The sequence below is a fragment of the Halictus rubicundus genome, chromosome 1 (assembly GCF_050948215.1).
Source record: "Halictus rubicundus isolate RS-2024b chromosome 1, iyHalRubi1_principal, whole genome shotgun sequence".
Taxonomy (NCBI): Eukaryota; Metazoa; Arthropoda; class Insecta; order Hymenoptera; family Halictidae; genus Halictus; species Halictus rubicundus.
Window position 1 is genome coordinate 18,083,675 of NC_135149.1, and position 21,163 is coordinate 18,104,837.

Sequence of the window (21,163 nt, forward strand, 5' to 3'; positions counted from 1 at the left end):
CGATGCATTTATAAACAAAAAAAAAAAAAAAAACGGGTGGATGTAACTTCAAGCGGCATACAGATTAGAGGAATTTGAGAATATCAAGATATTACAGTGAATTCTCGATATATATATGTATGCCAACAACACGGGTCGTGTATCGTTCAGGAGACATACTCGAGCCTTGTTATGTTTACACTCCTCTGCGTCCGAGGCTTCTCGAGGTTCGCGGCCCCTCGCGGGGTATACCCCGCGACAGTGGGGATAATTTCGCGACATTTATCATCTAGATTTTCGTGACATATATAGAGAAATCGTTAGAGAAATTGGTGATAAAGAAATCACTGTGCTTACTATACCGGGGTCATTCGTAACCCGCAGTGGCGGGTATAAGCTCGAGCGACCGTTAATATCTACAATGTTATTCTGATATAAGACGACGCTTTTTATTTCGAAATAAGAAAATCACATATCCCCTCTTCTTCCTCTTCATCCGAAATACGACGAAAGCCGGTCCCGAGCCACCGCCTTATATCGAAAGAAAACTGTAGTGAATCGGTGTGAGCCGGCATAGGTCTAGAACTCGGAGCAGTCCGAGGGTTAAACGGAGTAATAAATTCCTTTTTGATTCCTGCGAATTCCAATTGACAGAAACAACTTTTATTTTGCATCAAGATCCGTAGTCTATTGATTACAATTGACATTTGATTATTTGCTGCAGGTGTCAGGTAGGATCAATTTCCTAGGCGGTCCATCGAGGTACTCGGTGATCAACGTCGTTCAATACATCAACAACGAAACCCGACTGGTTGGTCACTTCTATCCGAACGTCTCCGAGGAAAAACAAGAAATAGTGGGTGGTAGACTGGACCTAAATGAATCTGCCATAGTTTGGTTGTCCAACAAAATACCCGACGATGGTTCAGAACCACCCCAAAGGTGTGTCATAGCAGACTTCGCGGATTTCCTGAACGTTTCATGCGAGGTGGCCTTCGCGATCATGAACATACTAGGCATCGGTGTGCTGGCAATGGTAGTAATCATCGGCTTCATCATCATCAAGAGGAAGTAAGACCCTTTGACAAACATTCTTTAAATTAATATACAAAACATCCGAGAGGTACTTTACTTCAAACCTCCTAATTTTTATTTTGTGGGGTTAATCAATTTAATGAATTAGTAAAGGTGTGCGAGAGACCCGAAAATTTCGGGATTCTCGAACACATACGGTCGCGCCGGAAAGTATGTTGACACCTTTTCAAGCGGAATAACTTTTTTAAAATTGGTCCAAATGACTTGAATCTTTTATAGATGTTAGACCAACTAGTTTGCTAGAGAATGACTAAACAAACACTTTTTTAGATTGCAATTGGTTGGAATGATAAAAAAATGAAAAAATGATGATTTTTCAACTTTTTTATCTGAGCCTATAACGATAATTTAAAAAATGCGTTTTGTAGATTTCGATAACTTAGATGCATACTGAAAATTTCATCGAAATCGGTCAACGTTGCAATGAGCTACAAACGTTTCAAGATGAGAGTTTAAGGGTGAAAGTCGCAGATCTTTTTTTGCCAGGGAATTTCGCCCTTATGTGATCATCTTGAAACGTTTGTAACTCATTGCAACATTGACCGATTTTTATGAAATTTTCAGTATGCATATAAGTTATCGAAATCTCCAAAACGCATTTTTTAAATTATCGTCATAAGATCAGATGAAAAAGTTGAAAAACCATAATTTTTTAATTTATTTATCATTCCAACCAATTGCAATATAAAAAAACATTTGTTTAGTCGTTCTCTAGCAAACTAGTCGATCTAACATCTAAAAAAGATTCAAGTCATTTGGACCAATTTTAAAAAAGTTATTCCGCTTGAAAATGTGTCAGCATACTTTCCGGCGCGAGTGTAGGTATACCCGAGCATATTAGGGTTTTCGAATATATCGAATTATTTAATATTCTTGGAAGTCCAACGAATTCTCGGAATTCCTGATTAATTCGAAAATCCTGAAATTTTCGAGATCCCAAATCATCTTGACCCGATGCCTTCCCGACCCGTCCCGATTACAGTGAATTCTCGATATATGTCAACGACACGGGTCTTGCCAGCGTCGCGTATCATCCAGGAGACATACCCGAACTATGTTACGTTTACGCTCCTTGGCGACCGAGACCTCTCGAGCTTCGCGGCCCCTCACGGGGTATACGCCGGTGTAGTGGGGATAATTCCGCGACGTTTATAATCCAGGCCTTGGCGACATATGTAGAGAAATCACTGTATCGGGTACTCGACATTTTCGGGTTACACCTGTACAAATTAGTGACTCAAATCACGATCTAAAAATTGCAATTCTGCCCAGGTACGAGGAGAAGGTGAAGTACCACGAGATGTACATGAAATCTCTAGGCCTGGACCTCATACAAGGGGACGGTCCAGACTTGGACAAGTGGGAGATCCCTCGAGACAGAGTGTTGATCAACAGAAAGTTAGGAGAGGGCGCTTTCGGCATGGTGTACGGTGGTGAAGCTTTCTTCCCTGAAAAGGGCTGGTTGGCTGTGGCGGTGAAGACGTTGAAGGTTGGTAGCTCCACCGACGAAAAGCTGGACTTCCTCAGCGAGGTGGAGGTGATGAAGAGGTTCGAGCACAAGAACATCATCAAGCTCCTCGGTGTCTGCATAAAGGGTGAACCCGTGCTAACTGTGATGGAGTTCATGCTTTATGGAGACTTGAAGACCTACCTGCTAGCACGGAGACACCTCGTAAACGATCACAGTTACGAGGACTCCGATGAGATCTCGAATAAAAAGCTGACTGCTATGGCGCTGGACGTGGCTAGGGCACTTAGCTACCTGGCGCAGTTAAAGTATGTTCACAGGTAGGCAATGAAATTAATTGGAGTCCTTTAATTCAACATGGACTTCAAAAATGCAGAGTCTCATCTTTAGTCTTTACTTCCAGGGACGTTGCTTCTCGTAATTGTTTGGTGAACGCCCAACGCATGGTGAAACTCGGAGACTTCGGTATGACGAGGCCCATGTACGAGCATGATTATTACAAGTTTAATCGTAAAGGTACGAGACAAAGTCACTGAGCAAGATTAATTGCTCTTGGTAACGCAGCGATAACCGCAGAGGCGACTGACACCTTCGATTTCAGGAATGCTGCCAGTAAGATGGATGGCGCCAGAGTCGTTAGGGCTCGGAGTCTTCACTCCAGCCTCAGATGTCTGGTCATACGGTGTCCTACTGTACGAGATTATCACATTCGGTAGTTTCCCGTTCCAGGGAATGAGCAACAACGAAGTATTGGCTTATGTAAAGGATGGCAACTCGTTATCCGTTCCTAAGGGAGTCAAAGTACAGCTGTAAGCATCCGCGACATTTTAACTGAAGCTTGAAGCTTATTGATTAGTAACCTAGCTACCTAGAAGCTAATAGAGTATACATGAACCGCGTGAGGCATTTAAAACAGATCACCTGAATAACTCGGTTGCTATTGGTGATGAAAAACAATGTGTCAGACGAAACTTGCTTGGTTTCGAGGGTGGCATAATCTCATGTTAATAGTTTTCTTTTTGTAGGTTTGAAGATAAACTCCGTTTTTAAAGATGGAATGGTATATTTTCCTGGTATATGTACTATCTAATAGGGCATTTTGAAACGCGTACAGTGATCTACGACTCAAGGTCAACATTTGCGATGGAAAACATTTTATTTTGAGGAATCGAAAACGCGCCCACCTACAAAGAAACTATTAACATGAGATTATGCTATCCTCGACACGAAGCAACCGAATTATTTAGGTGGCCTACTGATTAAAAGCATCACCCGTTACAACGAAGCAAAGTTGTAAAACTTCAAAAAATTGAGAAAAATCGTGACGAAAACGTGAATCGTTTTAGGGAGAACTTGATATATTCCTGCTGGAGGAGTGACCACCACAAAAGGCCAACAGCTCCTGAGATCGTGGACTTCCTGGCGACGAATCCTCGGATCCTGTCGCCCTGTTTGGACGTTCCCCTGTCGAGCGTGCAGATCGAACACACTGGTAAATTCGAAATGCAATTAACGGAGAACAACCGGAAGTTCTCGTTATCCTGGCCACCTCGACAGAATAGTCGTTCGTCGACATCAGCGTCCAGTCCCATGGAAATTCCAAACCCCCCACTGCTAGACATAACCTGTCACGACGACAAGAACCAAGAGTGTCTGTTAGGCGACATGGTTTGCGACATAGAAAGCTCGAAGCCGTTGTTGCCGAACTCGAACCAATCGGGGCCAGCAGTCTGCCTTCAGAATTTCAAGCGCAACGAAAACGAAAGTCCTAGGTACGTGAACGTTCAGCCTGGAATGGTGGTCGATCAGGCTACGACGCGTAATAGCACTGGAACCATTCCGATCGGGGAGAGGAACAATAAACTGACGGAGAGCAGAAACTCGGAGGACGTGTCGATTCTTTGACAGCACCGGCAACGAGCAATTTCGAGACAGAAATCGATGGTGTACCTCCGCAGACGCGCCGAAGGCATATTTGGAAAATATGCCAAACGTCCGTACAGGAAGAGCAGCGTTTAGTATGCCGGCTGATTCCCGGCGGTCGACGAAAATCGCTTCCGGAAAGTACGGCAATGTCTCGATACATGCGAAAGAGATGCGTACGATATTTGTACGTTTATCTTTGAAAAGCCCAGAAGCTCGGTATATCGGTGTGACGATACTAATCTAACGACAAAGCTTTTTCGTTTGTAATTATTTGTTTATGAAACTCATAAATTTTTCTGATTAAGATGAGATCAAACACGACATAATTTACATCATATTCACTTGTTTAATTCACGGTACAATCGAACCTTGAATCTATGCACGATATAAGTAACATTTCGGTCCCCAAGTTCTCACATATATCGAGGCATTACTGTACTCCCAGATCGGAGACTTTACACGCGCTGTAAAGAGAAATCAAGGTGCTCGGAGCTCATGGGAAATATTTGTCACGATTCTTAGAGCTGGGTGACTGACAGAGGCAGCTCAAAAATTATTAGTTATAATTATTAGTAATTCGATTCTTCCTCGAAGGACTTGGCCCTTAAGGAGGGATTTGCAAATAACAAATATGAAATTCACTTTACGAATTTTTCCCAGAAACCTATCAACAATACGGTAATAAATTTTTTCAAGATGTCTAAACTGCAAGAAAATATTTTCTTTATTGAGTTCTAAAAGTCCAGATAAATATTTTTGAATGCTCCAGCCATTCAGATTTTCTGTTCGTCATAGAGCTGTTCATGAAAGGGTCCGCCGATATGGTTGTCTTCCTTTCTACAGCGTTTTAGATAAGGAACAAGGTAGCACACCGGGGCAGAAATGAAAAGATAGAGGGTAAAGAGTGGAGAAAGCTCTAGAATTATACGCTGGTTCGCGAGATTAATATACATTGTCAATTTATCGAGAAGTCGCGGGATCCAGTGCAGAAAATGTACCCATAATGCAATAACCGGCGCGATTTTCCCTGGGGAAGCAGAAAATGGTGGAACTAATTTCGTACATTTTCGCTCAATCCATTTTTGAGACTGATACATGTAGGGAACTTAAGGTTGAGTGATTAATGGCCCGATGGCGATGGAGGGACTATCTGCAAAATATTCTTCCATGTCTAGTAATGCCTAAGCAAATTAACGCTAGAACTACCGTGTGCGTTAGGTTTAAAATCTTCAATCAATAGTTGCATTCACTTCATTGTATTATAGTGTTCATATTGTTATAAACTGTACGAGTTTTAAATTAAATCTCAGACAATATTTGTTACATCAACTTTATTTATCTTGTATTACGTCGTATCAGGTGTTCGAATCATTTCATTATTTCTGCAAGTGTAAAAGGAACAATCAAAGTTCGGTAGTTCTAGTGCTAAAAAACTTTTATTCGTGTGAACTTACTTTGCAGCTCTTTTAGATTATTCTACGATGAATTTTAAATATTCCTGTTATATTTGATTCTAGAATAGTTAAGGAAGCAAAAACAACGTTGCATTACATTTCCCAAGTACAAAACCTTCCATTACCGTCATGTTGCCGTGAAAAATGGCCGCTTCGGTCGAACGTTCCGCATTTAAGCGTAGAAGAATGCGATTTCTTTCAATTTCGAACCAGAATGGCGTCGAAAACGATTTTCAAAGCCCCGGAATCACATGACCAAGATTGCATGAGCAATTACGACAGAGATGTCGGAGCTCTACGATTGTAAAACCGAGAAAGGAGAGCAATAGTTTACAAAGCATGGAGAACGATCGAGCATCGATGTTCCCGTAACCATGACATTTATTAGAATTGTATTTTGCGCGAGCACTTAGGTCCCGCGGGAGGGACTGAATTTCCTGAAGACAAAGTTGAAGAGGGACCGACTCGTCCCACACGAGTTCCAAGTATATTTTTTTACCCTTTTACGCTAGCTGTTCGGCGACTTGACAGAGTGACTGGGTCGCTCTAAAAATTACAATGGCGTGTCAAATTTCTCGACCAGATAGATATTTCTACTGACCTGGCCGAGAGTACAGAGATTTCTCTATATATATCGCCAAGGCCTGCATGATAAACGTCGCAGAATTATCCCCACGACCGAGGGGTAGGCCCCGTGAGGGGCCGCGAAGCTCGAGAGGCCTCTGACGCCGAGGAGTGTAAACAACACGGCTCGGGTATGTGTCCTGGACGATACACGACGCTGGCAAGACCCGTGTTGTTGACATATATCGAGAATTCACTGTATTCTGACAAGAAGCATTGAATATTTTGTCATTTAAAAAATTGTTCTTGCGCCCAACATCTTATTTATTTATCTGCGCAATTACTTTATGAAGACGATGTTGCGATACTGTGCATCGCAAGTGATAACAGATAGAGATGTTTCGATTTGATCAATGTCGAAGTGCGAAACGTCACTTCAGCGAGGTTACCTTATAACAAAATTTTAATATACTCGGTGTCCCGGGTTTTAATGGACAAACTTGGGGAGCATATCCTACAAATGGAAATAAGAAAAAAATGTTATTTGAAGTTTGCTCGGAAACGCTTTATTGCAAAGTTATAAACAAATAAAGTTAGAATTGATGACGGTGGATTTTACTCTACTGAACAATTGAAAGGTCGTCCTTTGGCGCAAATACAAGCTTGACATCGATTTTTTATGGAGCTTATTACACTTCCTTATTTTGTTGCATTTCAGCAACGGAGATATTAATCCGTTGCTTTAATTCTTCACACGAAGTAACTTCTGCACAAAATCCGTAGATAAAATGAATATCAGCGTATTCCTCATTTGGAAACACTAACTGGTCGTTAACACTAATAGCAAATCATATCAAAATAGTAAATATGACATGAATAGACAAATAAGATAAACGCGTTCGACCTTTCACTGTTCAGTAAAGTAAAATCCACCGTCATCAATTCTAACTTTATTTGCTTAGAACTTTGTAATAAAGCGTTTCTGAGCAAACTTCAAATAACATTTTTTTCTTATGTCCACTTCTAGTATGCTCCCCAAGTTTGTCCATTAAAACCCGGGACACCCTGTATATTAATTAATACAGCAAGTAAGGGAAACCAGTATGACAAATAATCGCTGCTTATTATTTATTGCATTTTCAGTGACAAATCCTTCCGTAGCATCTTCTAAAATATAAAATAAAGTGTCTATTTGATTAGAAAAATTTGCACGCCTATGAAAGACACGATCCTCGCTAGCATCATTAGTAGACTGCGAATCTGTATGCAAAATGAACATTTCCTGTATGCGAATCGTAGCAAATAATTACAAAAAGCAATCAAAAACGAGAAAACTCGAATAGGAATTTATTTCTACGATGTATCCTTAAATTTGTCAGATCATTTTCTGGCATACAATCCGCAGTCTAATTAGCAACGCAACACAAAACAGTTGCCGTCGCAGTGTCCGCACCCAGCGACTATTCATTAATTTATCTAAGTCGATGCGTTAATTCGTAAGGATATTTATATGTGAATAGAAACACAGAGTCTCCGTCGCCGCGTGGTTCAATCCGGAAGCAATTTATTTTTATTTACAAAGTCCGACCCGTGGCAAGAGATTGTCTAGTGCAATAACATTCTACGTTCTGTACTAACGAAACGATGAAAGTATAGAATCATGACGTATCGAGCTGGCCAGTTTACTTAATTAGGTCTTCGTCCAGTTACAGGTTAGCTAACCGTTTGGATCAGTGTCTTTCGTGGTGCTAATTACAGTGCCCACTCGATATATATGTATATCCAAAAAACGAGTCTAGCCACGGACATATATCGGCCAGGATATACTATTTTTTGATCCACGCGACCTTACACTCCTCGGCGACAGAGGACTCTCGAGCTTTTTGCCCCCTCGCGGGGTATATCCCGCGGCAGTGGGGATAGTTCTGGGACTTTTATCGGCTAGGTATTTGGGACATATATAGAGCAAATACTGTAATGCGAGAGTCATATCAGAGTTCTATGAAAATTTGTGAATAATTTCAGCATCTACCGAGGTTGGCCTCAATACGTTTTCGCGTTAACGAGTTGCCTGAAGTTTCCTAAAAATGGCCGTAAGACTATTTCATTTTTTCCTGTTCCTTTTAGGCATACTTTTTTTGTGCCCTTTGCACTTTGTTGGTCTCATTAGTTTATTATTATTTTCATTCACAATAAAATAAATCGATAGAACATAGAAGTAGGTAAACCCTCAAGGATTTTTGTTTACTTTCATTTTCGAAAGTTTCACCATAAAAATTTGTTTAATTTGCTAATTTGAAAATGCAGTGCTAAGACAAATCGACCGAAAATAGATACAGGTAATTCCACGAACATTTTTGTTTGCTTAGAATTTAGATTTTCGAAAGTTTCGCTATGAAAATTTTCTGAAGTTGCTAATTAGAAAATAGACCGCTAATTAAATTCTCAAGCATTTCCGTTTGCTTGCAATTGAAGTTCTCCAAAGTTTTACTATAGAATTTAGATAGAATTTCTCATTTAAAATTGATGTGCTGAGGGTGGAGTACTCGTCAATCCATGTTTGTTATTAACTCTCGGACTCCTGCGAGTTCTAGATCTATGCTGGAGTCATTTCTGACCCACGCCGATATTTCACTACAGTTTTCATTCGATATAAGGCGATTGCTCGGGACGGGCTTTCGTTGTATTTCGGATGAAGATAAAGAAGAGGGGATAGCAATTTTCTTATTTCGAAATAAAAGGCGTCGTCTTGTATCGGAATAAAATGTTGCATATTCACGATCGCTCGAGCTTATCCTCACCGCGACGGGTCACCAATGACTCCGCCATAGCATACGGAGGGTTAACACATGCTCGAACTGAAATGAATGTATCGTTCCCTTCGTTCATAGTGTATGTTCCTAAAGGGTCAATGGAAAGTCAGGAACCAGATAGATTAATTTAGTATCGTTATTATGTGACTCGATTTGTTACACGAGACGACTGAAGGAAACGATTATCCTCGAGGACCGACATAAAGTATTTTTAATTCTCATTTGAATTCCAATTCCGCCGAGTTTTGTTACAGTGCTGGTCAAAAGTATGGGGCCATTCTCTTCTAAATAGTGAAATCCGTAATCGACAATGAAATTTCTCGCAGTATCTCTGTATGAGATATTCCAATGCCTTCTTGCCAAAACAATCAGTATCATATCGAATGCATTATTCAGTTATTCAAACAAATAGATCTTTTGTGCAATTTCTAAAAAGAGTGACTCTCGTGTTAATTGACACGAGGTTTAATTGTTTGAAAATTAATGTCACTGGTAATTCGTGACAAATAGTCGAAAATTCGAATTATCCTAATCTAGATCGAAGAATGATAATAACAAAATTGATGTGATGTACTATTTTTCTATTAGCTGCAATCGATGTTGCAATAAATTCGCTAAATTCATATAAATAGATAAGTCCCATACACGTGATCGGTAATGTAAGTCGCGAATAATGGAAGATCATTAAGCGTCTATTTTTTAATATAAAGAAATGCAAAATTTCGCGTATTGCATCACATCGATCGGCGACACGCTTATGGTAGTACTTAGCTCCTTTTTTTCTACGTCGGATGTAGTTAGATGATAAGAAACGATCGAGAGTCTGTCCGAGGACAACTTCTCTCCTCTCCTGTATTTCTTTTTAACAAAATACGCTGCACCGTCAGGGACAGTACAATCTTTCCTAGTAGCTTTACTTGAGATCACTATTATAACAGAGTATATATATGTATATACATTGTATATGTATATATCGCGGAACTATTTATTCTCGAATTGTACAGTTGTAATTTTGTATTCGTTAAAGGTGGAACATTATATATAATGTTACATGCTGTTCTTGTACAGATATCGTTATTCCTTGATAAAATATTTATTATGCCTTCACGAATTAAATTATGGAAAAATTATTCCCTGTATGTTCATTCTTTAATCCTGTTCGAACCGATTCCGCTTCATGTATGTATCATTCCTTAACGTATTACAGTTAAGTCTTGATCTAACGCCCAGGGACCTTGGGTCCGTGTTGTGACATAGATCGTGTAGAACGACTATTTTCTTATGACCGCGTCGACTGTGCCGAACGTAGAAAGAATTAGCACGTCTATTAAACCACTAAATACACTTCAAATTATATCGTGGTTATTGTCATTTGAATCAGAAAAATGCCACGAATAAATTGGTGAAAGTTCCATAAAAAAGTAATACAAAATAAAAAAGTTCTGTAATTGGATTAGTACTGGTTCATACCGACATACCCGACCTGGTATTGGATTACGCAGCATGTTTACACTTTACTCGGCGACCGAGACAGCTCGAGCTTCTGGAGCTCCTCGGGGGGTATACCCCCCAGTGGAGGAGATAGGAAAACTGACTAAGATCGTGTAGCTCCGTTCGGCTAAGATCAAGAGTATACTGTATACTGTTACAATGAGTGTTTCTGTTACTTTTCAATTAATAATAAAAAAAGAACTGCTGAAGGTGGGTTAAGGTAAACGAAGAAATCATTGGAGAACCTTTGGCCCACCCTGAGCTAGCTTAAGGTAGGTCAAGGGAATTCAAGTGACCCTTGATCTACCCTAAGCTAGTTACAGGTATACCAAGATAGGCAATGGCAGGTAAGGATAGCACGGTGGATCACCGGTCAACCCTAAGAAAACCAAGGGTAGGCCAGGTTAGCTCTGTAGGACCCCTGGTCAACCCCAATGTAGGCAATGGCAGTCCAGGGTAACTCTGTAGGAAACATTCTGGGTGCCTGTTTTGCATGCCCTTCGTGGGTAAAATTTCACTACCGAGTTGAAGATTTTGCTATAGATGGCGCCACCAACCAATACCGCCGTTCGCATCTGAATTCTATTGATTCTTGACAAAATTCACGAAATGTCAATTGAAAATTACTGAAGTTAGAGAAAATAATTCTATATGTTTTATCCACATCGATGTCATTCGAAACTCCTTTGACCCCTACTAGTCTGTCTGGTTTCTAAGCAAAAGAAAGGCGGTATTGAATTTGATCCATTGTTCTACCTCGTCTGCGATATTTAATCAAACATTTCATGTATTTACATAGCTCCGTGTTATATACAAAATTGTTGCGTTTTTATTATTGTGGTCTTCGTTTCCGTTTATCAACGTATTGAAAGCTGCGCGACGGTTAAAGCTAGTGGAACAAATAAGCCCGAGGTGATTCTCCGGGCTCCATTTTGGTACCAGTGAAAAAACAGTGCTGGAAAAGATCGGAAGGAGCCTTTAATCGCAAGATATTATCGGTGCATTTTGCAAGTTATGCTTCGTCGAAAATAGAATTTATGAGCTCACCTGTGTCTTCGCGATTTGTGATCCATCCGACAACTGGTTCCATTTCGTTCTGTCTTTTCAGCCATTGATTCAAGGGTTCGAAGTACCTTAATATAGCTCCAGCATCCATTCTATTCGTTCTGCCCCTTGTCATTTGTCTTACGACGTCTTTCCACGATCTGGAGGAACCCATTGACAACACGTCGCTAAAACGATTAAAAGAACACGTTACAAAATTTCCTACGTACATAATCATCAGCTATTTTTGTACCCACGATAGAAGTCTGCCCGCCTCTCGAGACCTATAAAAGTCGCAGGTATACAAATCGCCGGTGTGACCTGCTATTTCGCATAACGATTCGTACAATTGGAACTGTAGTACTATACCAACGAAGTATCTGGAGGAAACACAGCGTCGTTAATAATTTCCAGAAGTATCAAAGCATTACGATTTTTTAATAGATTTCTTTATCAATCAATTGTCTTAATTAATCTTTGAATCGCAATTTTGCTGACTTTCAACTCGACATTATATGTATTTTTTAGAAACCTTTTCACGTTATAAGCATTTCATTCAGACTTGAACAAAATTGATTATAGGGGGTTAGTATTATAATTAAACAATGATATCAGAAGAAAAGATTTTTGTGCTTCTTTTTGATATACATAGCACAATCATTGTGAATTTCATTGACAGTCTTTCAGCGGGTAGAGCGTCAGAAAAATATTTTCATACTTAGCGTAAAGTGCATCTGCTGGAACATGGTATTTCGAGCCCGGATCAAAGTCTCTTTCTGATCTGGGTACAGGTGGTACAATTCCTTGGTATTGTAATCTTAATTCCCACCAATAGTTCGTCATATCGGCGACACCGTCGCTAAACACACGCCATCTCCACTTTAAATATTAAAATTAAACATTTAGAAGGCCCTGATGAGGACAGCGAATTAAAATCTGATTCAAAATAGGTGAAACCTCATCGACGATGTACGCGAACGGCATGTAGGCAACTTTGCGAAGGGCCATTAACATCAGGAAGTTGATCTTGCTGCCATAATCGTCGCAAGAGTTATTGTGAAGTCCAAGTCTACTTAAATGTTGGGGAGTGAAGACGGAGAGTCCGATGGCGTCGCTCACTGCCTCGAAAAACCCTAAATTGACAAATTATGGTTCCATATTTGTTCATACGTTGACACACTGAGTGAACATCGAACATTTGAACAATTGTTTACTATGCAGATTTACATCTCGCATTGAGATATAGGGTAAGGGACCCAATTACTGTTGGGGTAGCAATTACTGTGCTTACATTAATTATATTTATCTTTAAAACATAATGAATATTGAAAAGGACATATTACAGTTTCTTCATTAAAATCAGTAAATATATATGTTATATATCATTCTGCTTTAAAAATAAGTATAATTAATGTAGGCACAGTAATTGACATACCCACAATAATTGGGTCCTTTACTCTATATTTACTGATTTCAATTTAGATCTGTCTACCGCATTTAGAATCGATTACCTGGAATGGCTTCGTTACGGAATAACAATGGCTGGTCCCTATACTGTAAATAATACTGCAAACGAGCAATCTCACGATGAGTCGATAAAAGATCATCCATGGTAACCCTCGTGCATTGTTTTATCCTGAAAATGTCCTCCGTATATTTTCCCAAACAATCCATAAAAGAACATTAGTACCTGTAATCTATCCTGTTGCAAAAATCCCATGCACTCGAGGTACACTTCACCTCCCTGTCTATGGGTTTCTCGAACATGGAGAACCTCCAGAATTCAGGTGGCATGGGTTTCATTCCCAAAGAAGTGAAAAACTCCTCTGCTATTTGGAACATCCTTAAACATTTTTAATTTACAAAATCCATTCAAACGAGTGTTAGTATTGTTCGCACAAGATTACCTTAAAGATGTGAATCCTTGAATCATCATGTCCAGAGAAACATCGAGCTTCCGGCTTGCTGGAAATGGCTGAAGAACGTCGTAGATGTCCTCCCAATTCTGTGCCCACATGTTTCCCAAAACGTGTGCCGGAAGTGGACCATCTCTCCTTATTTTGTCACCGTATCTTTCGTACAATTTACTCCTGACGTACGTGAAGAGATTCTTGTAGAGGTGCATTATGGCTGACATTATGTCTGCTGTGTTCTGATGAAAGTGTTCGTCCTCGAAGAGCTCTTTCATTTGGTCCCCAGCATTCTCGAATCCTGGAGACAATATTGATTCGAGTTTGGCTTTCCAAAAATGTCAAACAAAAATTCGGATTAACTCCAATATCAATTGTTAATCATATTGTAATATTATTGTTAATCGTAAACTGAGAAATCGTTGTCCACCGTTTAATCTAGCTGCTTGATTGGCAAGCTGAACGTATCTCATGTATTTGTTCTTCAGTTGAGGTCCAGTTGCTTCGTGCCAAGCATGCCAATAATACAACAGCTCGTCATAGTCCTTCGATCGAGCCATTATTGTATTGACATCTGAAGAATACAAAAGTACACGGTAGGTATACGCAATGAACAATTGTAAATTATTTAATGGTGTATATCTTGTAACAAGAAATTTCATTTTTAGGTAATGGCGTGCGAACCGTGGTCCAGGGTCAGGTCACAATTTGCACCGACAGTCCTGTACGGGCACATTCTTGTCCTTGCGTATATCTCCTTCATCTCCGTAATTAGGCTGTGTATCTGTAATTTATTTTCGCTATTAATCGAGAGAAAAATGAGAGAATTAGAGAATTATTAAATTAGAGAATTATTTTTCTCTATCATTCTTTTTATTTTTCTCTATTTTCTTTATTTTTCTTCTTTATTCTATTAATATAAAAATCGTTTACCTCGTTAAATTTGTCGTCAGTTAGAGAATTCCGACCTTTGATAGCGATCATCTTGAGCTCCCTTCTCGCCAAAGGATCAGGAATTCGGCTCCAAGCGAAGCCGACAGCCTTCTTCCAGGATATCCTGTCGAATTTTAGTTTCAACGCCTGCTCCTCTAACTAAAACAATTAAAGGGAAGACAATTTATTCAGTAGAATATCGGTGACTACAGTGGCTGCAAAATGTGTTGTTACACTTTTCCACGTTTCGAAAAATTGTTGATGCTTAAACTGTTACAAATTCGTAAAAAGGACTCGTACAACAATAAACCTTTGCTCATTTCGAAGCTCGAAGCTTCAAGTTTTAAGCACGAAGCCTCTACTTTCGTAACCTATCGTTCATTATCTTCGAAGATATTTTTGCAGGATACAGTGAGTGGGAAACTGAAGATACATACGTGTTATCTCGAAAATGCTACAGATTGAGACGTCTCGAAAAATGATGGAAAATTTGTTTCATGACTGAATCTACCATGGATTTGAAGCTTCCCCATTTACAATAACTCCTTAACGCTTCTACCAAGTTTTGAATGAAAGGTGGCTACCAACTTTGCCGTAATAAGGTCTTTAAACGAAGTTGTTTCTCTTTTACGAAACAACTAAAAAAAAATATATATATATAAAATTGTAAGGGTTAGTTGTAAAGAGGAAGCTTTAATCTTTATGTCTATGGTAGTAGTCAGGAGAAAAATTTTACGATCTACAAGCGTTTCAATTTGTTACTTCATCCTTTAAGCTCAGATTTACTGTTCTATGATTCCTTTTTACGGAATTATAACAGCTCAAATATCAAGAATTTTTTAAAAAGCGATACCGTGCCTCTTGGCGCCACTGTCAATCTAACATTACCATCCTCTTCCGACTGATTTCAGTGACATTGGTAGCGAAGTTCCACTGCGCAGTCATCACCCTCGTGCACATCGCGGAAGCCTCGCTGTCGTACTCCCTTAGAAACTGGAGCGCATCTCCCAGGTTCACGTTCATACCCTTAAAAATGATTAAAAATTGCTCCCACTAGCCCAGATACATACCACGCACGTGGCTTTCGAATTAGAATTTCAAATCCAACATCGAGCTAACGTCTTCTGAAGAGACTAAACGTTCCTTCGAGCGTGTCGGACAAGTAGGCTCGTATCGAAGCGTATCCATCTACCGAATACCGTTAACGCTGATCGAGGAGACAATAATCGTCCAACAGTTTCTCGGTTCCTTACCTCCAAATACTTCTGAAAGCATCCTCTCGCGAGGGAACAAATTGTTATCGTTAGGACCAATTTCCTTGCGGTCGTCATGTCGGCTGCTTTCGAAGAGGACACGGAAATCGGTCAAACGCGACGAGAAAGCCGACAAACTTTCCCGAGATCGGCTTTATTTGTCATCGAAACTCGACTGTAGGATGTTCACGCAACGGGGCATTGGCTAATTCCTTCGTGCACTATCAACGATGATGTTTGAGAATCATTTTAACGGGGCACCTACCGGTGATTATTTCATAATATTCGGAAGTTGGTGGTCCATGGCTCAGAACTTTTCAATGGACCCTTCAACACCAATAGCAACCTCAATCGTAAACCAACAAGACATTCCCTCCAACGTAATCTAACAATCTCTTGCGTAGTAATACCAAATGAGAAAGAAAAGCCCAAATATTATACAAAAATATAATCCCAAATATTATCGCAAATATTAATCCCAAATACTAATAATATTGTTCCAAACGAACTTCCCTTTAGTACAGCAAAATTATAGTAAGTTAATTCCTATATCGCAAATTTAACACACTTTCTCTTTCGTTTAACACTCTTACATCTGAAGGAACAAAACACTCTAATTTCTAAAGAAGAAGATTTTTAAGCTTCTTTTAGGCACTGCACAATTGTAGAAAATTCTATGAACAAGCCTCTGGTTCAGGGTAGATATAAATTCACCGAATACAGTTGCTTAGACAGCGGTCTTCATGCAAAATAAAAATTGCATTAATTGCAACACACAGAATCTACATAAACATCTACATATTTTTTAAGTAATTCGAGTGAGTTGAAAATAGCGCAACAATATTTATAATTTCTCTGTGTTCTCACTGTTCCGCATTTGATCTAATCATTTTTATGACAAATGCATAAAATCCGCAGTCTAACGACGTTACCCACTGTGAATATTCAAGCAACGGCGCGCGCGATGTAATCTCAATTGTCTTCGCGTGAAATACAAAATGGTCACAGATCCGAGCAGCGGCTAGCGCGTTAAATCTCAAAGAATAAAATTCTTATCGGCGAGCTTGACGTTGCAACTTTCGTGTCGAGTGGATTTCAACCTGTCGTTCCACATATTATAGGAGCACGGTTCGATTGTTAGAGACGGCTTTGTCACTAATGAAGGCTCGTTGGATGAAAGGGAGCGTCCCGAACGGATTTTCGACTGTCACTGGGGATTCGGTAGCCGATCGAACATCCGCCGCGTCGATGTTGTCGTCGCGGCAAAACTGAATCGCCGCAGAAAAGAGAAACATGGTCTTCCGGGACGGATATTCCACGGGCGAAAAGAGGAAGGGACAGGCACCGCCGGTGCGTGAAGCGTGACCACCCAACACACACCGCGGCACACGCCGAAATCGACTCCCATCTTCGACTTCGTTGGTTGTGTTTCTTAACGCGCTCATTGCCGCCGCCTGTGAATATAGTTCATCGGAGGAAAGGAATCCTGTTTACGAAAGCAAAATATATGTGAGCGGCACGAGAGGATGGTAACTGGGTCAGGTTGGGGTTGCGGAAACCGTCAAAATGGCGGATCGGGTCACTGGACGAAGCAGGTTGCCCGTCGCTAGGTGCAACTTTGCTATTTCTCTTCCAAATGTTTCTTTACTTTTTCTTGCATGCGAGGCTCGCGAGCAACGGTATTTGTTTCGTTCAACTTTTTGGGGACCTGGCTAAAGGCATGACTAGGTTTTTCATTTTATTTTCGTTCTTCATTTTTAAACATTTAGTATATTTCTGCCAATTAGAACACCTTGATCGCTAAAACTTTTATTATAAAGAACTGTTAACTGATTTTTTTTTGTCTTAATTATTTGAATTTTTACAAGAAGAGGTTTTGACTTATTTTTCTCGAATTCGTGAATGTTTATATTGTTTCATTTTTTTTTATTACATAGAATTCTCCATTGTTTATCCCTTTCAAAATCGAAATTAGTCTTTTACAATTATCCTTTCTAAAATAACATTGTCGTGTTCTTTACAACAAGATATTTTATTCTATACATGCAGAAGAATGTTTCAAATTATTAGGTCCAGTTCTCGATAAATTCATAAATGACTAGATCCTAAATTCTCTCTTCTTCTATTGGACAAAATTTTCTAAGTTTAAAACAATGCACAACTTAATTATCTTTCTCAAAACAGCTTTGCGAACTTTCTTAAAACAAGACACTTTGCCGCATACACGAACGTTTACTATGGATCGTTAGGTTCTTCTCTGGGCAAATTCGTAAGTGAATGGACGCTACATCGTTTCTCGTACAACTATATTTTTCGATAGATGGTTTTACATAATCTGTAGCACACGGAAAGTACGAGTACCATGGAAAGTGTACGATTGTTTCCTTCGTCTTCGAGACAAGCACCGTAACTCCAATTACTCGGTGGCGTAACCAGTGCCGGTACCAAGCCGCGTAATTTTCTTTTACAGATATAATTGCGTCCTCGCGAAGACTTGTGCGACGGCTGGAAACGATTTCGGATGCCGTCAGTCGGATCATATCAAAATCACATCAGCTCACGCTGAGAACGGAGCGATCGGGTACACCGTGTCCGACATCCTCCTTTGCCTGAAATAAAAATCGTGTAAAATATTTATGAAACAAATGAACGACATCGTTTTTTCGTATTCACCTTATAAGTTCGAGTTCAGAACTGCTTGCTTTGTTATAAATCTGTTTCAAAGACGCCTGGAATATTATTTGCTCGACGTATTTGCGTCTTTCCAGAAGCTTGTACTTCTTTCGCAACCCCTGCACTTCGTCTTGCAGCTTTACGAACTCTAAAATGTCTGGCACCTGCAAATTGCAAGTTCGCGAGTTCTTTCTGTTCGAATAATTCAAAGTTGTGTGCAATTAGTAAATTATTTAGCATTTTGATTATTGGGTGTCTCGTAGTAGAATTTTCAATGGTCTTGTTCTGTTAAAAAGGAGCTTGAAAATCTCCTTTTATGTAATAATCTTAGGAGAAGTTATTAAAATATCAAGGGGGATGCATTTACGCTTTAGCTATCGCAAACCTATTAGTAGGATTTTATTGCTAAAAATTCACTGCGGATTTTTATTTATTAATTGCAAGATATATAGGAGTCACGAGGACATGTGTTTCTTTGTTTAATAATTTTAACGAGTTGGAAATATTACAACAGTATTTCTAAATTCCTTAAATGTTTTTACTGTTTTTCATTTGATCTACTAATTTTTGTCCTAAATGCATAAAATCCGCAGTCTATTCATAACAAAAGATGTTCCTAGATTATACATTCAATTCGCGCTGTAAGTCTCTTGCGCGGTTCTGGCGAGGGACATTTAGATGAAATCTGTGATTCTCGCCGAACGTTGCATTTGAAACAGACAGCGCACGCTGGAAATGTAAATGACCTTTGCGCCTATATGGCTAAAACCAGGGACATACAGACGGATAGGAACAAGAAGGCTGAGAAAATGTCTTTCTCTGATACAATGTTGCACATAGAAACGGACAGCGAAGCTCGAGAGTGGGGTATACCCCGCGGTGGTGTGGGTAGTTCCAGAGACTGGAAAACGCGAGGCTTGTAGGGACTTGAAGCGGAAATTCACTGTACTACTCGAGAACGAAATTCATGCCACTATTGGAAAGTTCATTGAGAAACCCTTGGCGATTAACGGGTAGATAGAAACTGTGATAACTCACAGAATGATTATCTACATAATTCACAAGATGTTCCAGTTCTTTGTCCACTTTTGCCACGTCGTTTTCCACTTGTTTGAACTCTACATGCAGCTCGTGAATCTGTTTATCCCTCTCCGAAGTTTCCTTCTTCAACGCGTTCAAAGATCGCAGCAGGTCGCTCAACTTCTGCTTGTGCTGAGTTAGCTTCAGATGATAATGACCTGCACAAACAATTGTATCAGACTGAGTGATCTCATTAAACATCTCATTGCCTGCAGATCGAACAACAAAAGGACAATTTCGTACAGTTCAAATTTCAAGACGCAGTAAAATATTTTTCTCTTAATCTAGTCAAGCAGTTGTGAAAAGAATCGTAAAATGTATCTCACGAACCACTGTTTCATGAATCAATAACCTAACTAGTTCGAATTTAGGTAGTACCCTAACCCTGACTTCTCAATTTTTGTTTCAGAGAAGAATAACTCATTTAATAAATTTGATAACATCGCTAAAAGGTTGACTAATTCCTGAATTGTAGTTCATCGAATTGTTAAGATAGTCGCGTGAGTGGTTACTGCATTAATGGTTCTGCACCTGCGATCTTCTTCATGTCGAGCACGTAGATCGTCTTCTCCTCGATCATCCTTACGTAATCCTTGTTCTGGATGTTCAATTGTTCGAAGTCAACGGCGCGGAGCGCCTCGCCGAGCTCCTCCCTCTGGACCAGCTGGTGTCTAGTCTTCGTGATCAGCATCCTATGAGTCGCGCTCTTCAGCCTCAGCCTCCCTATTATCGTGTTCGCCGATCTCAGCCATTCGTCGATGTATCTTCGCGAGATAGTCGACGGGTGAACAAACAAGTTCACGTGACGATGCACGTGCTTGGTGAATGTGTGATCACCTGACAACCCTCTCGGCCGGGATCTTCCCGGTGATGGGGTCCACGCCTTTGATCACCACGTTCTCCTCAAACTCCTGCTTCGCCTCCTGCACCTCGCTTATGCGAATCTCGAGCTCCTCGATCTCCGCCCTCATTATCGTCGTTCTCTTCTGCACCCTTAACCTCAGATCGTCCAAATTCTTCGTCGTATGGTCCACCTCTTTCCTCGCCATCACTATCCGGTGTGCTACCGTGATTCTGATCGATTTGGATAAGACATAGTCACTGAGCAATTTATCGGTTCGTTCGGTTAGTAATGCTATCAATTAAATAACACGATTAAAAGAAAAATACGTATATATATATATCATTAACATTATTAACACTATTTCCCAGTCTCGAAAAATTTGTATGTTTAACACGTTCACGCCAGCGTGCATCATCGGGCGGTGTGCACTACCGGGTGAGTCACACTTGAATATTCGATCAGACGCTGCGCACCATTAAAAATGTAGTTTGTTTAGTAACTAGAAAAAATTGCCATATTGTTGAGAATTTAACGTATATTAATTGAAAAAGCTACCACAGCGAGAAACACAAATAGTAGCGCCGCACCGGCGTGAACGTGTTAAACAGTGATGAATTCGTCCAAACAAATAGTACA

At 40.0% G+C, this 21,163-nt stretch overlaps 3 protein-coding genes across 5 annotated transcripts in view; 1 reads left to right on the forward strand and 2 right to left on the reverse strand.

The window, feature by feature from the left end:
• Positions 1-10,415, forward strand: part of LOC143356288 (uncharacterized) — a 50,648-nt gene extending 40,233 nt beyond the window's left edge. Inside the window, exons 8-12 of the mRNA XM_076791850.1 lie at positions 704-1,050; positions 2,347-2,862; positions 2,946-3,058; positions 3,144-3,351; positions 3,889-10,415. Coding sequence (XP_076647965.1) covers positions 704-1,050; positions 2,347-2,862; positions 2,946-3,058; positions 3,144-3,351; positions 3,889-4,447 — 1,743 coding nt within the window. The 3' untranslated portion in view covers positions 4,448-10,415. The remainder of the gene's footprint in view (positions 1-703; positions 1,051-2,346; positions 2,863-2,945; positions 3,059-3,143; positions 3,352-3,888) is intronic.
• Positions 10,416-10,917: 502 nt separating this feature from the next.
• LOC143356228 (angiotensin-converting enzyme) lies at positions 10,918-17,192 on the reverse strand. Of its 3 annotated transcripts, XM_076791746.1 has the most exons (15): positions 16,867-17,192; positions 15,931-16,257; positions 15,566-15,703; positions 14,678-14,836; positions 14,429-14,528; positions 14,175-14,318; positions 13,742-14,045; positions 13,525-13,677; positions 13,346-13,470; positions 12,792-12,967; positions 12,553-12,713; positions 12,092-12,214; positions 11,838-12,022; positions 11,087-11,766; positions 10,918-11,035 (listed from the first exon to the last, which is right to left on the reverse strand). In XM_076791746.1, exons 2-14 carry the CDS (start codon positions 16,006-16,008, stop codon positions 11,648-11,650), a joined length of 1,965 nt encoding a protein of 654 aa, XP_076647861.1. In that variant the 5' UTR covers positions 16,009-16,257; positions 16,867-17,192; the 3' UTR covers positions 10,918-11,035; positions 11,087-11,647. The 3 variants fall into 3 exon arrangements, with proteins under 3 accessions (XP_076647861.1, XP_076647851.1, XP_076647869.1); XM_076791736.1 differs by lacking the exon at positions 16,867-17,192 and having other exon boundaries at positions 15,931-16,441; XM_076791754.1 differs by lacking the exon at positions 16,867-17,192 and having other exon boundaries at positions 10,919-11,035; positions 11,087-11,745; positions 15,931-16,441.
• A 694-nt stretch (positions 17,193-17,886) lies between these two features.
• Positions 17,887-20,854, reverse strand: LOC143356266 (cilia- and flagella-associated protein 263). Its single transcript, XM_076791813.1, has 5 exons — positions 20,521-20,854; positions 20,215-20,447; positions 19,642-19,841; positions 18,604-18,767; positions 17,887-18,539 (listed from the first exon to the last, which is right to left on the reverse strand). Exons 1-5 carry the CDS (start codon positions 20,730-20,732, stop codon positions 18,488-18,490), a joined length of 861 nt encoding a protein of 286 aa, XP_076647928.1. The 5' UTR covers positions 20,733-20,854; the 3' UTR covers positions 17,887-18,487.
• Between the last annotated feature and the right edge of the window lie 309 nt (positions 20,855-21,163).